At 38.8% G+C, this 18,689-nt stretch overlaps 1 protein-coding gene across 1 annotated transcript; it reads left to right on the forward strand.

The window, feature by feature from the left end:
• On the forward strand, positions 1 to 17,871 carry LOC108716403 (beta-soluble NSF attachment protein). Its single transcript, XM_018262497.2, has 11 exons — positions 1 to 260; positions 6,970 to 7,049; positions 7,694 to 7,810; positions 9,556 to 9,602; positions 11,010 to 11,087; positions 11,512 to 11,567; positions 13,282 to 13,366; positions 14,997 to 15,101; positions 16,079 to 16,147; positions 16,444 to 16,494; positions 17,199 to 17,871. The coding sequence occupies exons 1-11, from the start codon at positions 163 to 165 to the stop codon at positions 17,301 to 17,303; spliced, it is 891 nt and encodes a 296-aa protein (XP_018117986.1). The 5' UTR covers positions 1 to 162; the 3' UTR covers positions 17,304 to 17,871.
• The last annotated feature ends 818 nt before the right edge of the window (positions 17,872 to 18,689 follow it).

Raw genomic sequence — 18,689 nt, forward strand, 5'->3', positions numbered from 1 at the left:
GCTGGCTCCAGGCAGTAGACATGTTGGTGGCGGCACCCGGCCGGCAGAAGTAGGCGTCCCAGAATGCAGCGCGCGTGGCTTTGCTTGTGACGAGGGAGTTTAGGTGTCAGTGATCTGGTGCCGCAGGCCTGTGTGAGTGAGTCCGTATAATCCCGGGAGAGGATGGATACCAGCGGGAAGGAGCGCGAGGCGGTGCAACTCATGGCTGATGCCGAGAAGAGAGTGAAATCCTCTCAGTCTTTCCTGAGGGGTCTGTTCGGGTGAGAGAAACAGCAGCGGGGACATGGCGAGTGGGAGGGGTCGTTCTGCGGCTTCTTATTGTCACTGTCACTTCCTCCCCCGGTATCTTCCCCTCCCCCCTCACATCCCTCACTCTCACCTCATCCCCTCACGTCTCCTCACATCGTGTCCCGGCATCCCCCGCGCGCCTGCCAGTCTGTGTGTCTGGGGAGCTGATGTACAACTCACACACATATATACACAGTTATATATATATTCTATTCTATTCTACTCATACACTGGCCCTGTTAGATCGCAAGCTCAGTGGCACACGGTTGTCACGTGATTAGTGACCCGGCTGAAGGGAGCGCAGGAATATCAGGGTCAGATACAGATCAGGTACATCATGGGCTGAGCTAAATACTCCTGTGGGATCTGTTATCCACAAAGCTCTCAATTACAGAAAGGCCGTCTCCCCTAGACTCCATTATCATCAAATCATTCATATTTGTAAAGGAGAAGGAAAGCAGTTTATTGGCAATAGATTAGCCACAATAGTACAAGCTATAACACTATATTTATTCTGCAGAATGCTTTACCATACCTGAGTAAACAGCTCTAGAAGCTCTCTGTTTAGGATAGCAGCTGCCATATTAGCTTGGTGTGACATCACTTCCTGTCCGAGTCTCTCCCTGCTCACTCATAGCTCTGGGCTCAGATTACAGCAGAGAGGGAGAGAGGAGCAAACTGAGCATGCTCAAGCCCTAGCCCTGGAGGTTTAAGCTGAAAACAGTTAGTCTGATACAGAAGCCCATGAGTACACAATAGAAGGAAAGAAATGTGCTGTTTGACAGAGGACTCAGAGCAGCATTACTTTGAGGGGTTACTGGTGTATTTATATAGATCTTTCTGATAAACCTCACTTACTTTTAGCCTTTCCATTCTCCTTCAAAAAATAGCTTATTGGAGGCAAAACAATGCTACAGAGTTTATTTCATATTTAAATGATCCAAATGATGGAAAGACCCCTTATTCAGAAAACCCCAGGTCCTCAGTTTTCTGGATAATAGGTCTGTACCTAAAGTCCATTAGCTCCTTCCTTTTCTACTCTGATACCCAGATGTGAGATTGTCCTGTCACCTCTACTCAGTGTTCCCTCTGATATAACCCCCCGAAGCCTGAGCACCTCACACACAAACAGCCCCCCAATAAATCTTACAGCTCCCCTCTGTCATTTGTCACAAGCCACACGTTGCCAGTCTGGGCTGATACCAACTCACTTGCCCCTGGCCCAGTCTCACTAATAATGACTTGTTTCTAGAGGAAAATAATATTTCCCCTCCTGACCTTCCCTATGTGTCTTATTATTATTATTATTAGTATTATTAGTATTATTATTGTTACTCTGTGTCAGTCTGACTGCGGGACATTCACTCATTGGCACAGACACCAAATATTCAGATCTTCCCAAATCAGACGGGTGGAATAGTTTGGCCTTGGGCCTACAATTGAATCACATGGGGGAAGACATTTGGGGGGCAGTGGTTTACATGAGGGGTGCTGGGGAGGCTGCTGCATCTCTTTTTGCTGTTTCTTGTTATTGATGTAAATTTGAGTTTTTCAGCTCATTTTGGGGCACTGCCCGGATGCTGGTGCAGAACATTAAAGAGATGTTTCCGGCTGCTACTAAGAACAGTCGCCCCCACTCGTGGGTAATAATTAAATATTATATTATAAAGAGGACACAGTGTGACTGTTATGATGTTGTGTATGGCACTAAGTCACACCAAAAAAGGTGATTTTGTTGCATCCGTAATAGGAGACTGTGATTGGAGCAGCGGCACTGGGTGCTGTAAGTATTTGTGATACATTCTATAGAAGTCTCACAGGCCCCACTGGGAAACTGCAAATTAATTCAAACATACATAGATGCCAGTTGTTCTGCTTTTGGCTAATGGCACCCAGGGCAACTTGTTGTCACCCAGAGGGAAATGCCAGTGGGCAAAATGTTGCAATATTTAGTTGATCCATTTGTCAGTCGGATCTATGGGGAATAAAAGTGTAACTATTGTATCAATTATAACAGTTGCCTTTAATGTCACTCAGGGATTCTGCTCAGCAGGGACAAACATAAGAAATGGATCAACTAAATGCTCGGTGGTCTCTGAGCAGCTGTTGAGACGCTAAGCGTAGGGCTCGTCACTAATGGTGGCCATAGACACACAGATCCTATCGTACCAATCAAGGATTCGTACGATTTTCAGATCGTGTGTGGCGAGTGCCGACATCTTTCGTCTGGCGGAGATTGGTCGATCGGTCGTTTGGCCGAACAATCAGATAACCCCCGATATAGCCATGCTCGTTAATGGCATATCGGGGAAAGATCCGCTCGTTTGGCGATGTTGCCAAACGAGCGGATCTTTGCGTCTATGGCCACCTTAATTATCCAGCAGAAAATGAGCTTCCTTGGCTGTAATCAAAAATCGAATATATATAAACCCCCAAAGAGGGAATACGTATAAGAAGCGATCAGTGCCTGTGGCAACAGAAATAGAAAACAAACATAGCGCAATACGTTTGCAATATAAAATATCACCCCGTGCATGCACTGGATGTTGAGTGGATGTGTTTTCCCCTTCTCCTTCAGGTGGCTATTAATAAGTAAAAGTGGCAATACAGGTGAGCAAAGGGACGAAAGAGTGCTTTTCCTGTGAAAATGGAATATGTTCCAGGGATGCAGGTGCCTCCACCTTCTGTATAAAATTCCTACTTACAAACCACTGCCGTGGTGTGATGCGTTTAACATGAAGCTACTGGGGCATCTTTGGAGACACAGATCTTTACTGCTAAAGGGCTGTGGTTGCCTTGGGCTGGTACAGAAGCACAAATCCCAAATTTACAACATTTCTACCTACTTAATTAGTTTAACTTTCCTTGTCCCTTAAGAAATCTTGAAAATGTATTTTTCATGCGCAAGCTCCATACAGTGGATCCCTGGAAGGAGAGTATGTGGTTAGTATGAATGCCACTACACATGGCTACTCATTGGCAATATAAATATGTGACTGCCAGCCTGGTCTCATGATATGATGTGGCACAAAACATTCAGATTCATTAAAGGGACAGTACACTCCCTTTTTCCAAATCTATAGGGCTTGGGTCGAACATACTTTTTGCCTTTTGTTTTAACCACAAGAAATAAATTTTTTTCTAAATTATTTCTTGAGCTAAATAGAGAGACTGAAGCTACTCCATGTTTGGTCCCTGCGAGGCACATAATACATTTCCCATTATGCAGATAATGTTTGTGTGCCTTTATTTACAAGTGCTGAATAGTCTGTACCATGTACAAAGTAATATATACAATAAGTGCCATGTGTCAGCAGGAAAGAGGTGCCTGCCCTGCAGAGCTTACAATCTATAATAACAAAAGAGTCATATGAGGGAAGGGAGGGGGTTGTATACATGGTTATACTTCCTCTTCCAAAGCATCTAGAGGAAAGTGTATGGTTCCTTACAATCAATAAATGAATCAATGTGTCTCTCGGGAGGAGATTATTTATAATAAAAACAATGTCCCATAGTAAAAGCCTCATTGAATAAATTTCCAGATGGGCCCCTGATGTTTATATGATTTTCTAGTAGACTTAAGGTATGAAGATCCAAATTATGGAAAGATCCATTATCTGGAAAACCCCAGATCCCAAGCATTCTGGATAACAGGTCCCATACCTGCATCATTAAATCTGTCTCCTGCCCCAGAGTAACCCTAATAGAGTATAATGAGACCATCACACCACTATGTATGGAGCAGATCTGACCATGGGGTTATATCGGAGCAATTCAACTCTTCCCATGAGGAACATTCTGGGATATAATTCTCTTTGGATATTTTGGTTCTGATCCGACTCCCCTCACTTCTCAGTTTGCCCACCGTATTTATTATAAGGAGAGTTGTGTCAGTTGAAAGTTTTTCTTGTCCTTTATCAGTAGAAGGAACAGTTCAACAAAAAAGAATTCTCAAAAACCCAAATTGTTTGAGTAGAATGTGATGCTGTATTAGGGGGTGACATGGGGCGACTCACTGAGAATGAATTTGCCCCCTCTCTGCCGCCAGCTTTGCCCCATGTTGAAGTGTTTTAGTTTCTGCTTTGTTGTTGTGTTTCTGGGGCAAATGTTTCATGTCACAGACAAATCGATTAAAGGGCAACTAAAGCTTTTCTGCATTTCAATTACTGTCCAGAATAACTGCCCTTGCATAGAACTTGTGTGTGTCCCTTTCTGATAAAACTTACTTACTTTTAACCTTTCCTTCTCCTTTAATGTCCTTTTATGTGACCTGCTGTTCGTCTTCTTACATAATGCCACTGAGACATCTGATACATGCCTGTTAATATTGCAATTTGTTTGATTAGATTAAAGGCCTTGCTGTAACAATAAGGATAGTTAAAATGATAAATGAATGAAGCTGTTTGGCCAGGGATGGGCAGTATGTGGCAGATATAGAGATAATACCACTCTCAGGTGTATTCTCCGTATTGACTCTCTAGGGCCTGTGAGTAGGACGGCAGCTATATTCTTATATGGTATAAAAAAAAATATTTTCTGACCCCCCCCCCACTGCTGCGGGTGGGGGGGTCCCTGTCGTGGCACACAGATGGGCACTCACAGCTCCAGTTCCTATGGGAGCCCCAGAGCTAAATATATTATTGATAGTGCTGAATGTGAATTACTACGAATTTCAGTGCCTTTATAGCTGGAACACCAAACCATTCCTCCACGGATTGACAGTTTTTATTCTCATGACAGTTGGCAAAAGGAATCCTCTTCACCTCGTGCAAAGGGGCCTTGGATGATGCCAGTCATTTGCGTGTGCATGGGCAACTTTACACTAGGGATGCACCGAACTCACTATTTGGGATTCGTTCGAATAACAAATCCTAATTTGCATATGCAAATTAGTGTCGGGAAAAGAAAAAAGGGGAAAACATTTTTTTACTGCCTTGTTTTGGTCATGAAGTCACGTGATTTCCCTTCCCGCTTCTAATTTACATATGCAAATTAGCATTCCAGTTCAGCCAGGCACAAGGATTCTGCCGAATCTGAATCCTGTATTCTGTGCATCCCTACTGTGCACACATATATATATATATAGTAAATGAACACCTTCCTGCCCGTGTGCAAATAGAAACAGTGTATTTGTAGAGAAAGAAAACACCAGCACCAGGGCTCTTTTTGCATCAAATAAGCAGTATATTGTGTTGCAGGTAAAACCGTCGTTTCGGTCCCTATTTGGACCTTTTTCAAGATGCGTTGACTAGTGATTAGGACCTTTTGTGTTGACTAGTGTTTATTGTGATTGATTGTGGGTGTTGTTGTTCAGTTTTTTTGCCGCTGGGTGCCTGAAACACATCATTACACAAATTGATGGGTGCTCATCTAACAAGCACAGTCCTCCTCTCATCATTTTACTATTCTCTCTCTTTCTTTTTTTAACTTGTGTTCTCACACTCACATAATGTAACCTCAGTGATGAGTGGCCACACTTTCCCATAGTGCACTGCAGCATTAAAGGGGACCTGTCACCCAGACACAAAAATCTGTATAATAAAAGTCCTTTTCAAATTAAACATGAAATCCAATTTCTATTTTTTATTAAAGCATTCATAGCTGTTGTAAGATCATTTAAACATCTCAGCTGTCAATCAAATATTGTCTGCCCCTCCTCTATGCCATGGGCACTTCCTACATGTCACTGCTCTCCCCACATTCCCCCCAATCTCGTCACCATTTAATTATGTAGCCAGGACATGGGGATGGACATCAGGTCCCCCATTCTGGTGCACAAACAAGATTCTGAGATGATACAAGGCTTGTCTTAATAACAGTGTCCCACAAAATGGCTCCTGCCTGCTTGTTATAATTATGAATTCCCAGACTGAAGGAAACAAGATTCAAATAATTTATATAGTGTAATTAAAGTTCATTTTGCTTGACTAATGTGATAAAATAGGATTTTGAATATTTTTTTTGGGTGACGGGTCCCCTTTAAAGGAATCATCTGATTTTTTGGGGGGTCCCCTTTAAAGGAATCATCTAATTTTTTGGGGGGTTGGTTTGTAGCTATCATCTCCTTCTACTCAATATAATTATTATTTTCTGTATATTAAATAGTTTTCTTGTGCTGATGTATAGTAGAAACATCTCTGTAGCTATTAGTACACATTACAGTGTCAGGGGGCAGTATTTGACTTTAGAACTATTCTCACTGATTTACACATACAGTCGAACCCCATTTTACATATTTCAGGGGACCAGGAGAAAATTATGTAAAATCAGGGAAAATGTAAAATCAGGGAAATGTGTTAAAGTAAATTATTTGCCTTCTTTTTCTTCTGAATTTCCAGCTTTCAAATGGGGGGTTACTTACCCCATCTAAAAAAAACAAGGCTACAAATGTATTGTTATTGCTACTTTTTATTCCTCATCTTTCTATTCAGGCCTCTCCTATTCATATTCCAGTCTCTTATTCAAATCAGTGCATGGTTGCTAGGGGAATTTGGAGCCTAGCAACCAGACTACTGAAATTACAAACTGGAGAGCTGCTGAATAAAAAGCTAAATAAGTCAAAAACCACAAATAATAATGAACAAAAACCAATTGCAAATTGTCTCAGAATATCCCTCTCTATATCATACTAAAAGCTCATTTAAATTTATACACAAATATTCTTTTTTTTATATTTTCTAGTGGAAACACAAAGGTTGAAGAAGCCTGTGAGATGTATGCCAGAGCCGCAAATATGTTCAAGATGGCTAAAAACTGGAGTGGTAAGTATCTGTTATTACTTCTTTCTGATGATTATCAATGTCTGTGTACTTCCTTATAGACGACCAATGGAAAACGAATCCTATAGCCAAACCCCCTATAGGCACCAGTGTTCCAGCATTGTAGCCCAAATCAGTCAAACTGCTAAAAGAAATGTGGCCAATGAAGGATTATTCTGGAACAGTTATTTAAAGGGATGTTGAATAAAGCACCATGTTTATATGTCTATAAGTTTTTTCATTTAATAGAGAAGCCAGCAGCTCCCTCTGTGTATAGCCTCATTCATGGTGCAATTCTTATATAAAACAGGTGACGTTTTTGGTTTTGTCCTAATAGCAGGGGCCACATATAGACGTCTTAGATTCAAAGTGCCAGGCTTTCCAATAGTTAGAAAAACTAGCTCAGGTAGATGTGTGTGTCTGTCTGTATATGCCCAGCTGAATGGGGAAATTATAATGCGGCATAAAAACGATATATAACCATTGATACATTGTCCATTAACACAACATTAAAAACCCCAGTCAGTATAAATTCATCTTGTGTCTGGTTCAATACACAATTCACTTCAAATTCAATTCCTTTCTATAATATAATAATATAATGTTCCAAGGAAGTGTATCATTATAACTAACATGCGTGTTTTTAGCTGCAGGAAATGCGTTTTGCCAGGCTGCCAGACTCCACATGCAACTGCAGAGCAAACACGATGCAGCCACCAGTTTTGTAGATGCCGGAAACGCATACAAGAAAGCAGATCCTCAAGGTGGGAATTTTATTGACGTGTCTGTAATATTCACTGTTGACAACCAATCATTTTTACCTACTTTGTATTTTCCCTTCCCTGATCTTTTTTCATCACTTGGAATTTCTTATGACTATTTATGAGCCTGTCAATTTAAGGTAACAGTACCATCTGGAAACATTAACACAAGGCAGAGCAATCACAGCCATTCATCAGTATAAAAACATGAAAAGACACCAGTGTGATCTATAAATGTGCCTCCTCTTTACTTCCCTTGGGGGATTCAGACTGACTTGTGTTATACAAACTTGTTGTTACATGAGTTCTCCTTGTTCAGTGTTTGGCTTCAGGTGCTTCACAGTTCTACACCTGCCTGAAGCTGCTTCATTTATTCATTCATAGACAACACAGTATTGATCTGTGCACCTGCCCTAGCTAAACACAGCACGGGGTTCAGCCCACAAGCAACAAATGGACCAGAAATATCACTCAATATCTCTGCTATAGATGGTGTTTCTGATGTCTTTCCTTCTCAACCTTTATTTTCATTTACCGATGAATTAAAGGGGTTTTCACCTTTAAATGAGCTGTTAATATGATGTAGAGCAGGGGTCCCCAACCTTTTTTACCCATGAGCAACATTCAAATGGGAAAAGAGTAGGGATGCACCGAATCCAGGATTTGGTTCAGGATTCGGCCTTTTTCAGCAGGATTCGGCAGGGAGGGAAATCGCGTGACTTTTTGTCACAAAACAAGGAAGTAAAAAATGTTTTCCCCTTCCCACCTATTATTTGCATATGCAAATTAGGATTTGATTCAGTATTCGGCCGAATTTTTGGCAAAGGATTCAGGGGTTTGGCTGAATCCAAAAAAGTGGATTCGGTGCATCCCTAGAAAAGAGTGTGGGAGCAACACAAGCATAAAAGTTTTTCCTGAGTGGTGCAAAATAAGTGTTTTTTGATTGGCTATTGGAAGCTCCTATATGGCCTGGCAGCCTACACTGAGACTCTGTTTGGCAGTACATCTGATCTTTATGCACCAAAACTTGTCTCCACGCCTGGAATTCAAAAATAATCACCTGCTTTGAGGCCACTGAGAGCAACATCCAAAGGGTTGGTGAGAAACATGTTACTCACACGCTACTGGTTGGGGGTCACTGATGTAGAGAGGGATATTCTGAGACAATTTGCAATTGGTTTTCATTTTTTATTATTTGTGGTTTTTGACTTATTTATCTTTTTATTCAGCAGCTCTCCAGTTTGTAATTTCAGTCATCTGGTTGCTAGGATCCAAATTCCCCTAGCAACCATGCATTGATTTGAATAAGAGACTGGAATATGAATAGGAGAGGCCTGAATAGAAAGATGAGTAATAAAAAGAAGCAATAACAATACATTTGTGGCCTTACAGAGCATTTGTTTATTTAGATGGGGTCAGTGACCCCCATTTGAAAGCTGGAAAGCATCAGAAGAAATATAATTTAATAATGAAGACCAATTGGAAAGTTGCTTAGAATTCTCCATTTTATAACATACTAAAAGTTAACTTAAAGGTGAACCACCCCTTTAAGGTTGCTAATGTATTGGTTAAAAGAGTTCACAGAAACCCAAGAGCTTACAGCTTTTTCTAAAAAGAAACCTTCATTTTATATTTTAAGAAACAGTTTCCAGGTGGTTCTTTTGCTTTAGAGTCGGCTGGCTTGTTGGTGGTGCAATTAATAAAAGTGCTGGTTAAGATTTTGTTATTGTCTTTCCTAAACGCATCAGAGGCCATCAACTGCTTAAATGCAGCCATCGATATATACACAGACATGGTAAGGAAGGAGTTAACTTGTTAAACCGATTGTGCTTGTTTTGTTGTGACATTGTACAGTAGTTGTGCTTCTCTCTCCCCTACACAATATACATTATACTGAGTTATTATTTTATTCAATAAATGCTGTTTTATACAATTGTATCTGTACATGCAGATGTAAATGTATTACACGTAGCAGGACAATTATTTCTCATATACAGGTATGGGACCTGTTATCCAGAATGCTCTGGACCTGGAGTTTTCCGGATAATTGATCTTTCCGTAATTTGGATCTTCATACCTTAAGTCTACTAGAAAATCATATAAACATTAAATAAACCCAATAGGCTGGTTTTGCTTCCAATAAGGATTAATTATATCTTAGTTGGGATCAAGTACAAGCGACTGTTTTATTATTACACAGAAAAAGGAAATCAGTTTTAAACATTTGGATTATTTGATTATAATGGAGTCTATGGGAAATGGCCTTTCCATAATTGGAACTTTCTGGATAATGGGTTTCCGGATAACAGATCTTTCCATAATTTGGATCTCCATACCTTAAGTCTACTAGAAAATCATATAAACATGAAATAAAGCCAATAGTCTGGTTTTGCCTCCAATAAGGATTAATTATATCTTAGTTGGGATCAAGTACAAGCGACTGTTTTATTATTACACAGAAAATGGAAATCAGTTTTAAACATTTGGATTATTTGATTATAATGGAGAATATGGGAGACAGCCTTTCCATAATTGCTTGGGACCTGGGGGTTTCCAGATAACAGATCTTTCTGTAATTTGAACCTTCATACCTTAAATCTACTAGAAAATCATGTAAAAATTAAATAAAGCCAATAATCTGGTTTTACCTCCAATAAGGATTAATTATATGTTAGTTGGGATCAAGTACAAGCTACTGTTTTATTATTACACTGAAAAAGAAAATCCCTATTAAACATTTGGATTATTTAGATAAAATGGAGTCTATGGTAGAGATCCGTTCCATAATTCGGAGCTTTCTGGATAATGGGTTTCCGGATTGTGGTTCCCATAGCTGTACCAGTGAAATCTGTGGAGCCTTTAAACTAACTAGGGCCAAAAGAAGCCCAATGTAGGGTCACATCCAGCCCATGGGCCTTCAGTTTGAGTAGCTATTGTCATAGTCTGGGTTGTCTTGAAATTGGCATTTTTATGATATACGGTCATCCCAGAATTAAACATCTTTTCTACAATTCAGGCACATCAAGCCCTTCTTTTATACAAAGGAGCATTTGCTCTCAGCTCAAAGCCTCAACATGTACTCAAATGAGAAACAAATTCTAAAGGAAGAATCCGATATTTCCCTTGTCGCTAGGGATTGTGGGAGCCAGGTTGCGGGTTTATTATTGTTTGTTCTTTAAATGAATGTGTTTGTGTGTCACAGGGTAGGTTTACAATCGCTGCAAAGCATCACATCACCATCGCAGAGATCTATGAGACTGAACTGGTTGATATTGAGAAGGTGAGATTTCACATTTCTATTGTAACACTGTAACACAGATCTGGTCTTTACTGACACACAACAACACAAAACTCTACAAAGCTGAATCAGAAATGTTTCTACAGGATTGTGTAAGGATAAGCGACACCTTTGCCTGATGAAATGAAGTAAAGTATAAATATATTTCACGACATAGTCTGCAGTTAATAGTGACAACCATTGCACAAATGTCACTTCTGGGGGGAGGGGCACTGGAAACACAATTCACTATTCATACGAACAGGACACGGTTTCCATTTAGCTTATAAAATATGAAATATCCAGAAAACATTATGTTTATATTTCTGTAATTTTTGTTACCTGAATTTATGTTCATTTTAAAGCAAAACATTCCTCCTTTCTGATTAAATATTTTCATAAAGCTTATTCATATTTTATCTCCTAGGCAATTGCACATTATGAACAGTCTGCAGATTATTACAAGGGTGAAGAATCAAACAGGCAAGCTTCTGGAATATCTCTTCTTACTCCTTTACTTATAAAGCACCAACATATTCCACATCACGACAGGGACTGATTACACTTTAATCCCTGGGGAGCTCACAATCTATGGTTTCTTCCGCATTCACACACCCACACTATGGACAGTATTAAAGTTTTGAGTTAACTGTTAGTTGGATATAGAGACGGATATTCTGAGACAATTTGCAATTGGTTTTCATTTTTTATTATTTGTGGTTTTTGACTTATTTAGATTTTTATTCAGCAGCTCTCCAGTTTGCAATTTCAGCCATACATTGATTAGAATAAGAGACTGGAATATGAATAGGAGAGGCCTGAATAGAAAGAGGAGTAATGAGAAATAGCCAGAAAAAACATTTTTTTTAGATGGGGCCAGTGACCCCCATTTGAAAGCTGGAAGGAGTCAGAAGAAGAAGGCAGCAAATAATTCAGAAACTATAAAAAATAAATAATGAAGACCAATTGAAAAGTTGCTTAGAATTGCCCATTCTATAACATACTAATTAACTCCTTTAACAGCAGCCGTATAGCAGGCATAAGGGTGGGAGGAGCATACACAGTGGAAACTAATGGAGGTATGGGGAGAACATGAAAACTTGTAGATTGTACCCAGGCTAGAATTTATCCTAGGCCTCCGGCACCAGGGTTTGGGGTGTTTGCCAGCTTAAAAAATTTATTTTGAAATAATTAACTGTGATGTGACAGCAGTGGGTCAGACCATTCAGGAGGAGACCCCCATATATGGACTGATCTTTCAGTAAAAAACACCCAAGTTGTGACATGAGACCTGCTGAGTGTATATAATAGAAGGACTCATTGATTTACTTACTGTGGAGAAGAACTTGTATTTCCACTCTGTATTAATACTGCTGAAACCTCACAATCATGTCCTTACACATATCAACTTTGCTGTAGGTCTCCTGTGTGATTTGGAGCAAACGTTGTTACATCACGGGGCCACACTGACAATTCTGGGAATGTGCTGTAAATCGTCAGCTCTGCAGCCATTCACTGCTGTTATTCTTATTGGACTTAATGCTGGCTGAGACTTTTATAGGCACTCCTTAAAGGACAAGGGAAGTCTAAAATAGAATAAGGCTAGAAATGCTGTATTTTGTATACTAAACATAAACATGAACTTACTGCACCACAAGTCTAATCAAACAAATGATTTATGCTTTCAAAGTTGGCCACAGGGGGTCACCATCTTGTAACTTTGTTATACATCTTGGCCTGACCCTGACCGTGCACATGCTCAGTGTGGTCTGGGCTGCTTAGGGATCGTCATAAACAAAGCTGCTTGAATTCTGCATGGCTGGGAAGTAAGGCGGGGGCTCCCCCTGCTGTACATAAGTATGATTGTTTCCCTGCTCAGCAGTTAGGGACCGTCTGACAATTCCTATCCACAGCAGTAAATGAAGGGAGAATTTCACTGCATACAGTCAGGTTTCTTATAAAAACTGTACACATTTTTTAATTAAAGTATATTGGAGAAAGGTTTCTTTTTCATTAAAGAATGTAAAAATGGGATTTTATTGTTTTGCCTTTCCTTGTCCTTTAAAAAGGAGACCTGGTGCTAGAGGTAGAGCTATTGCTTAGACAATAATATTGACAGCAAGTTCTGGGATCACCAATAGAGCCCTTTCATATTTTGTTTTCTGATGCTTCTGTTGAAATATGTATTTCATTTCAGTTCTGCTAACAAGTGTCTGTTGAAAGTGGCGTCTTATGCTGCACAGCTGGAACAGTACCAAAAAGCTATTGAAATCTACGAACAGGTCAGTGCTTTTCATATGTGTATATATGGTATATATGGTATAAAATAGATCGTATGGTATTATATGGTAAATATATATTGTATGGTATATGGTGGTTTCAATAATACTGTCACATTGCAATCCAATCTGTTGTAACCACTGAAGGGCTGAGCAGTAAAACATAAACACTCGTTTTATTTCTCCATTGTGGAAAGATTCGTTCCAGGGTGAAAATAATTGTCTAGAAATGATCAGTGTTTTCCACTTTTAATAAATGTGGCAGTTTATAAAAACTGTTGGGAAAGCCTTGTGGAATTCCAGTTTTCATGCATAATGATTCTGCCCCACAGATTTATATCTAGCAAAATATTTTGATTTAAATTCATTTAAAAGCATGACAACATATTTGTGTAAAATCAAGTCCCTGTGGGTGCCGCATACTACTTTATGTTCTATATATCCTTTATGCTGGTATATATATATATATATATATATATATATATATATATATATATATATATATATATATATATATATATATATATATATATATATATATAGCACAAATATAATAGCATAAAGAACTCGGAGCAATCATGGGACCTACACCATTAAAGTTTTGCACTTAAATTAAATCCCATGAGTTCTCTGTGTTCTTTATTCTGATATCCTACTAGTAAATTAATATCATATTTTTCAATTATTTATCATATGTAGCCTGAGCACTGCTGGGATTTACTAGTTTCATTTTTTATTGAGCGATTAGTCTCTGTGTAGATGATCTAGCGAATAATCTGAAATAGAGGAATGGGACCTATTATCCAGAATGCTTGGAACTTCTGGATAAGGGGTCTTCTTGCAATGTAAATCTTAATACTTTGTCTACTAAAAACATTCATTTAAACATCAACAACCCAACAGGCTGGTTTTGCCTCCAATAAGGATTAATTATATCTTAGTTGATAATACTGTTTTATTATTACACAGAAAAAGGAAATTGTTTTTAAATATTTGGATTATTTGATTATAATAGAGTGTATGAGAGACAGCCTTTCCATAATTGCTCGGGACCGGGGGTTTTCTGGATAATGGATCTTTCTGTAATTTTGCTCTTCATACCTTAAGTCTACTAAAAAATCATATAAACATGAAATAAACCCAATAGGCTGGTTTTGCCTCCAATAAGGATTAATTATATCTTAGTTGGGATCAAGTACAAGCTACTGTTTTATTATTACTGGTATGGGACCTGTTATCCAGAATGCTCAGGACCTGGGGTTTTCTGGATAAAGGATCTTTCTTTAATTTGGATCTTGATCCCTTAAGTCTACTAGAAAATCATATAAACATGAAATAAAGTCAATAGACTGGTTTTGCCTCCAATAAGGATTAATTATATCTTAGTTGGGATCAAGTACAAGCGACTGTTTTAATTATTACATCAAAAATGAAAATAGTTTTTAAAAATTAGGATTATTTGATTATAATGGAGTCTATGGGAGATGGCCTTTCTGTAATTCAGAGCTTTATGGATAACGGGTTTCTGGATAATGGATCCCATACCGGTTTTGCAAATTTGATATTTCTTCTTGTTTCTAGTAGAATATGTTGTTTTTTTCTCAAATTGTCTGAAATTGTGTTTTTTTCCCAGATTGGTACAAGTACAATGGATAATCCTTTACTGAAATACAGCGCAAAAGATTATTTTTTCAAGGCTGCACTGTGTCACTTCATTGTGGATGAATTAAATGCCAAGGTGGGGAAAGCTTGTTTCTTTTCTATTGTCCTTTATATCTGCTCAATACATGTTTGCCTGTAACATTCACTTCTGTCTCGTTTGTGCTACTGGATCTCATGCAAATGATGTGCCTGTTTTATATTATTATTATTATCATCAGTCAGCTGTTAAACTATTGTATTATATATAAACTATAATGGGCCTCATATTGTATATAATATAGTGAATAAAGTAGCCCCTGTTGTAAAATAAAAGGGAACCAGGTGCTTGTATTCAGGTCATGGAACTCTGAGATTTCGGCAGGTCCTGTGAAACTAGTTACATCACTAAGCACCAATTATAACTGATGACATCACTAAACTCTGTTTACAAGGATTTAATTTGCAGGAAATTCATGACCCTTGTGTATTATAAGGTTTCATTTAAGGTTACTACATTTCTGGAGCAACGGCCTATTCAGTGGCACCTGAGTTTCACTCTCAATTTACATTAAAGGGGTGGTTCACATTTCAGTTAACTTTTAGTATGTTATGCAATGAACAATTTTTAAGCAACTTTTCAATTAGCCTTCATTATTTCTTCTTTATAGTTTTTTTAGTTATTTGCCGCCTTCTGACTCTTTCCAGTTTTCAGATGGAGGTCACTGACCCCATCTAAAAAAACAAATGTTCTGTAAAGCTACATATCTATTGTTATTGCTACTTTTTATTCCTCATCTTTCTATTCAGGCCTCTCCTATTCATATTCCAGTCTCTTATTCACATCAGTGTGTGGTTGCTAGGGGAATTTGGACCCTAGCAACCCGATGGCTGAAATTACAAACTGGAGAGCTGCTGAATAAAAAGCTAAATAACTCAAACACCATGAATAATAAAAAATGAAAACCAGTTGCAAATTGTCTCAGAATATCCCTCTCTACGTCCTACTAACAGTTAATTCAAAGGTGAACAACCAAGTAGAGGATTAAGTAGTTCTTACATTCCTCTGTTTCACAGCTCGCTCTGGAGAAGTATGAAGAAATGTTTCCTGCATTTACAGATTCAAGAGAGTGCAAGTTATTAAAGGTAAAGTAATAGTTCAACATCCCACACAGCAGAATTTGGACCTTTAAACATGCGTGTGACATGTATTTTATAATATATTGACCCCCGACACAGGATGATGCTCCTACAGCATGTTGTACTGGGGGATTAAAGGGATTCTGTCATGATGTTTTCCCATGAGAGTATCCCTTTAATGCGCGAGTTACTGAGGGATGAAGAGATGAAGGAGAATGGACTGCTGTATGTATTAAGGCAATGCTGGGAAATTCCTTTATTATTTCAGAACTAATTATATTTTCTTTTGCACAATTGTACAGAATTTGCTGGAGGCTCATGAAGAACAAAACTGTGATGCCTACACCGAAGCTGTAAGTAAAATCTGCCATTTCTCTGGGTATATCTGTATATTGTGTATCTGGATTCGGTGCATCCCTAATCTTAATAGGAATCTAAACAAAATGAATTTGCTGTAAACATGCTCAAGGTGTTTTTCTCAGCACTTTCTCTGAGCTGACACTAATTTTCTATTAGTGGTCTCTGAGATATTTGCACTTTTAGACTGCTAATACCTGGCATTCAGTTTAGCAGCTCAGTGACCTTATATGTCACCTGTAGCCATACAGGGCCCTTCTGGGCCAAGTTTAGAGTTTATTGGCCTGTTTATGGGCCCTCGTGGGTTTAAAAATCATATAAAGAAAAGGACAACATTGGCTCAATAATTTGGTTCTCATCCTGACTTCCTTCATTTACCAACGTTTGGCTCAATGTTCAGACAATTGTATCCGGTAGATATGACCCAGCTCAAGATGTGCATATAGGTGACCCTGCCAGACAAGCAGGTCGTTACAAATATATTAGAGTTGCTGATACCCTGACTTTGAACTGTAGCTGCTGAGGTGAAAGCCTGGTATTAGCAGTCTAAAACTGCACTCACCTCAGAAATCACTAATGATAGAGAATACATGTCCATAGCAAAAGTGCTTAGAGAAACAGTCTGAGTAAATTAACATAAAATAATATTTTTGGGTTGATAAACCGACATTTATTTGGATTGCTTCTCCTTTCTGTTCAGGTGAAGGAATTTGATTCAATATCGCGCTTGGATCAGTGGCTCACGACTATGTTGCTCCGTATAAAGAAATCCATTCAGGGAGATGGAGACGGGGACCTGAAATGAACAGGAGGGTGAAGCGCTGGAATGTTAACAGTTCTACCAACATTCTCACTCCAATTTTTTTTTTAAACAATTTATTTTGCAGACATCTCTTCAGTGCCAGTAAAGCCAATAGGATGACAGTGAGTAGAGATGACAGTTAACAGAGTCTCAAGGGATTTATGTGTTTATTTTCATTATATTTCTTTGTATAATTGTATCATAACAGGAATTAATATAGGGGCTAGAAAGTGACAGAACACAGATATATATATATATAGATATAGATATAATATTATTACAGGCCTCTGTATACCAAGGGGACAATATGGAATAACATCATGAGGCTGGGAGCCCACTCTCTGCTTCTAGGGCCACAATAAACTTGCTGTAAGTCGCTCCATGCCATAAAGGGAGGATGTCTCAGTAACCGCTCACTTGTACCCACACTGTAAGGGGCAGATCTTGGCATCATATGCAGGGCCTTTGCCTGTGTGTCAGGCTGCTGGGGTGCTGCCTGTGTAATAGGTGCAAATTCTGCCCATTAGTGCGTGTAACGCTTGAGCTTGACTTTAATGGGATCCTGTCATGGGAAAAAAAAAATTTCAAAACACATCAGTTAATTGTGCTGCCATTTCTCAAAAGAGCAAACAGATTTTTTTATATTTGAATTTAAAAATCTGACATGGGGCTAGACATATTGTCAATTTCCCAGCTGCCCCAGTCATGTTACTTGTGCTCTGATAAACTTCAGTCACTCTTTACTGCTGTACTGCAAGTTGGAGTGATATCAGCAGCCTAACAACAGAACAATGGGAAGGTAACCAGATAGCAGCTCCCTAACACAAGATAACAGCTGCCTGGTAGATCTAAGAACAACACTCAATAGTAAAATCCAGGTTCCACTGAGACACATTCAGTTACATTGAGTAGGAGAAACAACAGGCTGCCAGAAAGCAGTTCCATCCTAAAGTGCTGGCTCTTTCTGAAATCACATGACCAGGCAAAATGAGCTAAGATGCACCTACACACCAATATTACAACTAAATACACTTGTTGGTTCAGGAATGACATTTTATATTGTACAGTGAATTATTTGCAGTGTAATTTAGAAATAAAAACATCATAAAAATTAGGGATGCACCGAATCCACTATTTTGGATTCGGCCAAACCCCCGAATCCTTCTTGAAAGATTCAGCCGAATACCAAACCGAATTCTAATTTGCATATGCAAATTAGGGGTGGGAAGGGGAAAACATTTTTTACTTCCTTGGTTTGTGACAAAAAGTTATGTGATTTCCCTTCCCACCCATAATATGCATATGCAAATTAGGATTCGGCCTAATCCTGCTGAAAAAGGCTGAATCCTGGCCGAATCCCGGATTCGGTGCATCCCTAATAAAAATCAT

This window comes from Xenopus laevis, chromosome 5L, assembly GCF_017654675.1.
Source record: "Xenopus laevis strain J_2021 chromosome 5L, Xenopus_laevis_v10.1, whole genome shotgun sequence".
NCBI lineage: Eukaryota > Metazoa > Chordata > Amphibia > Anura > Pipidae > Xenopus > Xenopus laevis.

Coding starts and splice junctions, on each gene's coding strand:
- LOC108716403 (XM_018262497.2), top strand. CDS start 163: ATGGATACCAGCGGGAAGGAGCGCGAGGCGGTGCAACTCATGGCTGAT. Junction 7,811..9,555: donor CAAGAAAGCAGATCCTCAAG/GTGGGAATTTTA, acceptor TAAACGCATCAG/AGGCCATCAACTGCTTAAAT. Junction 13,367..14,996: donor CTATTGAAATCTACGAACAG/GTCAGTGCTTTT, acceptor TTTTTTTCCCAG/ATTGGTACAAGTACAATGGA.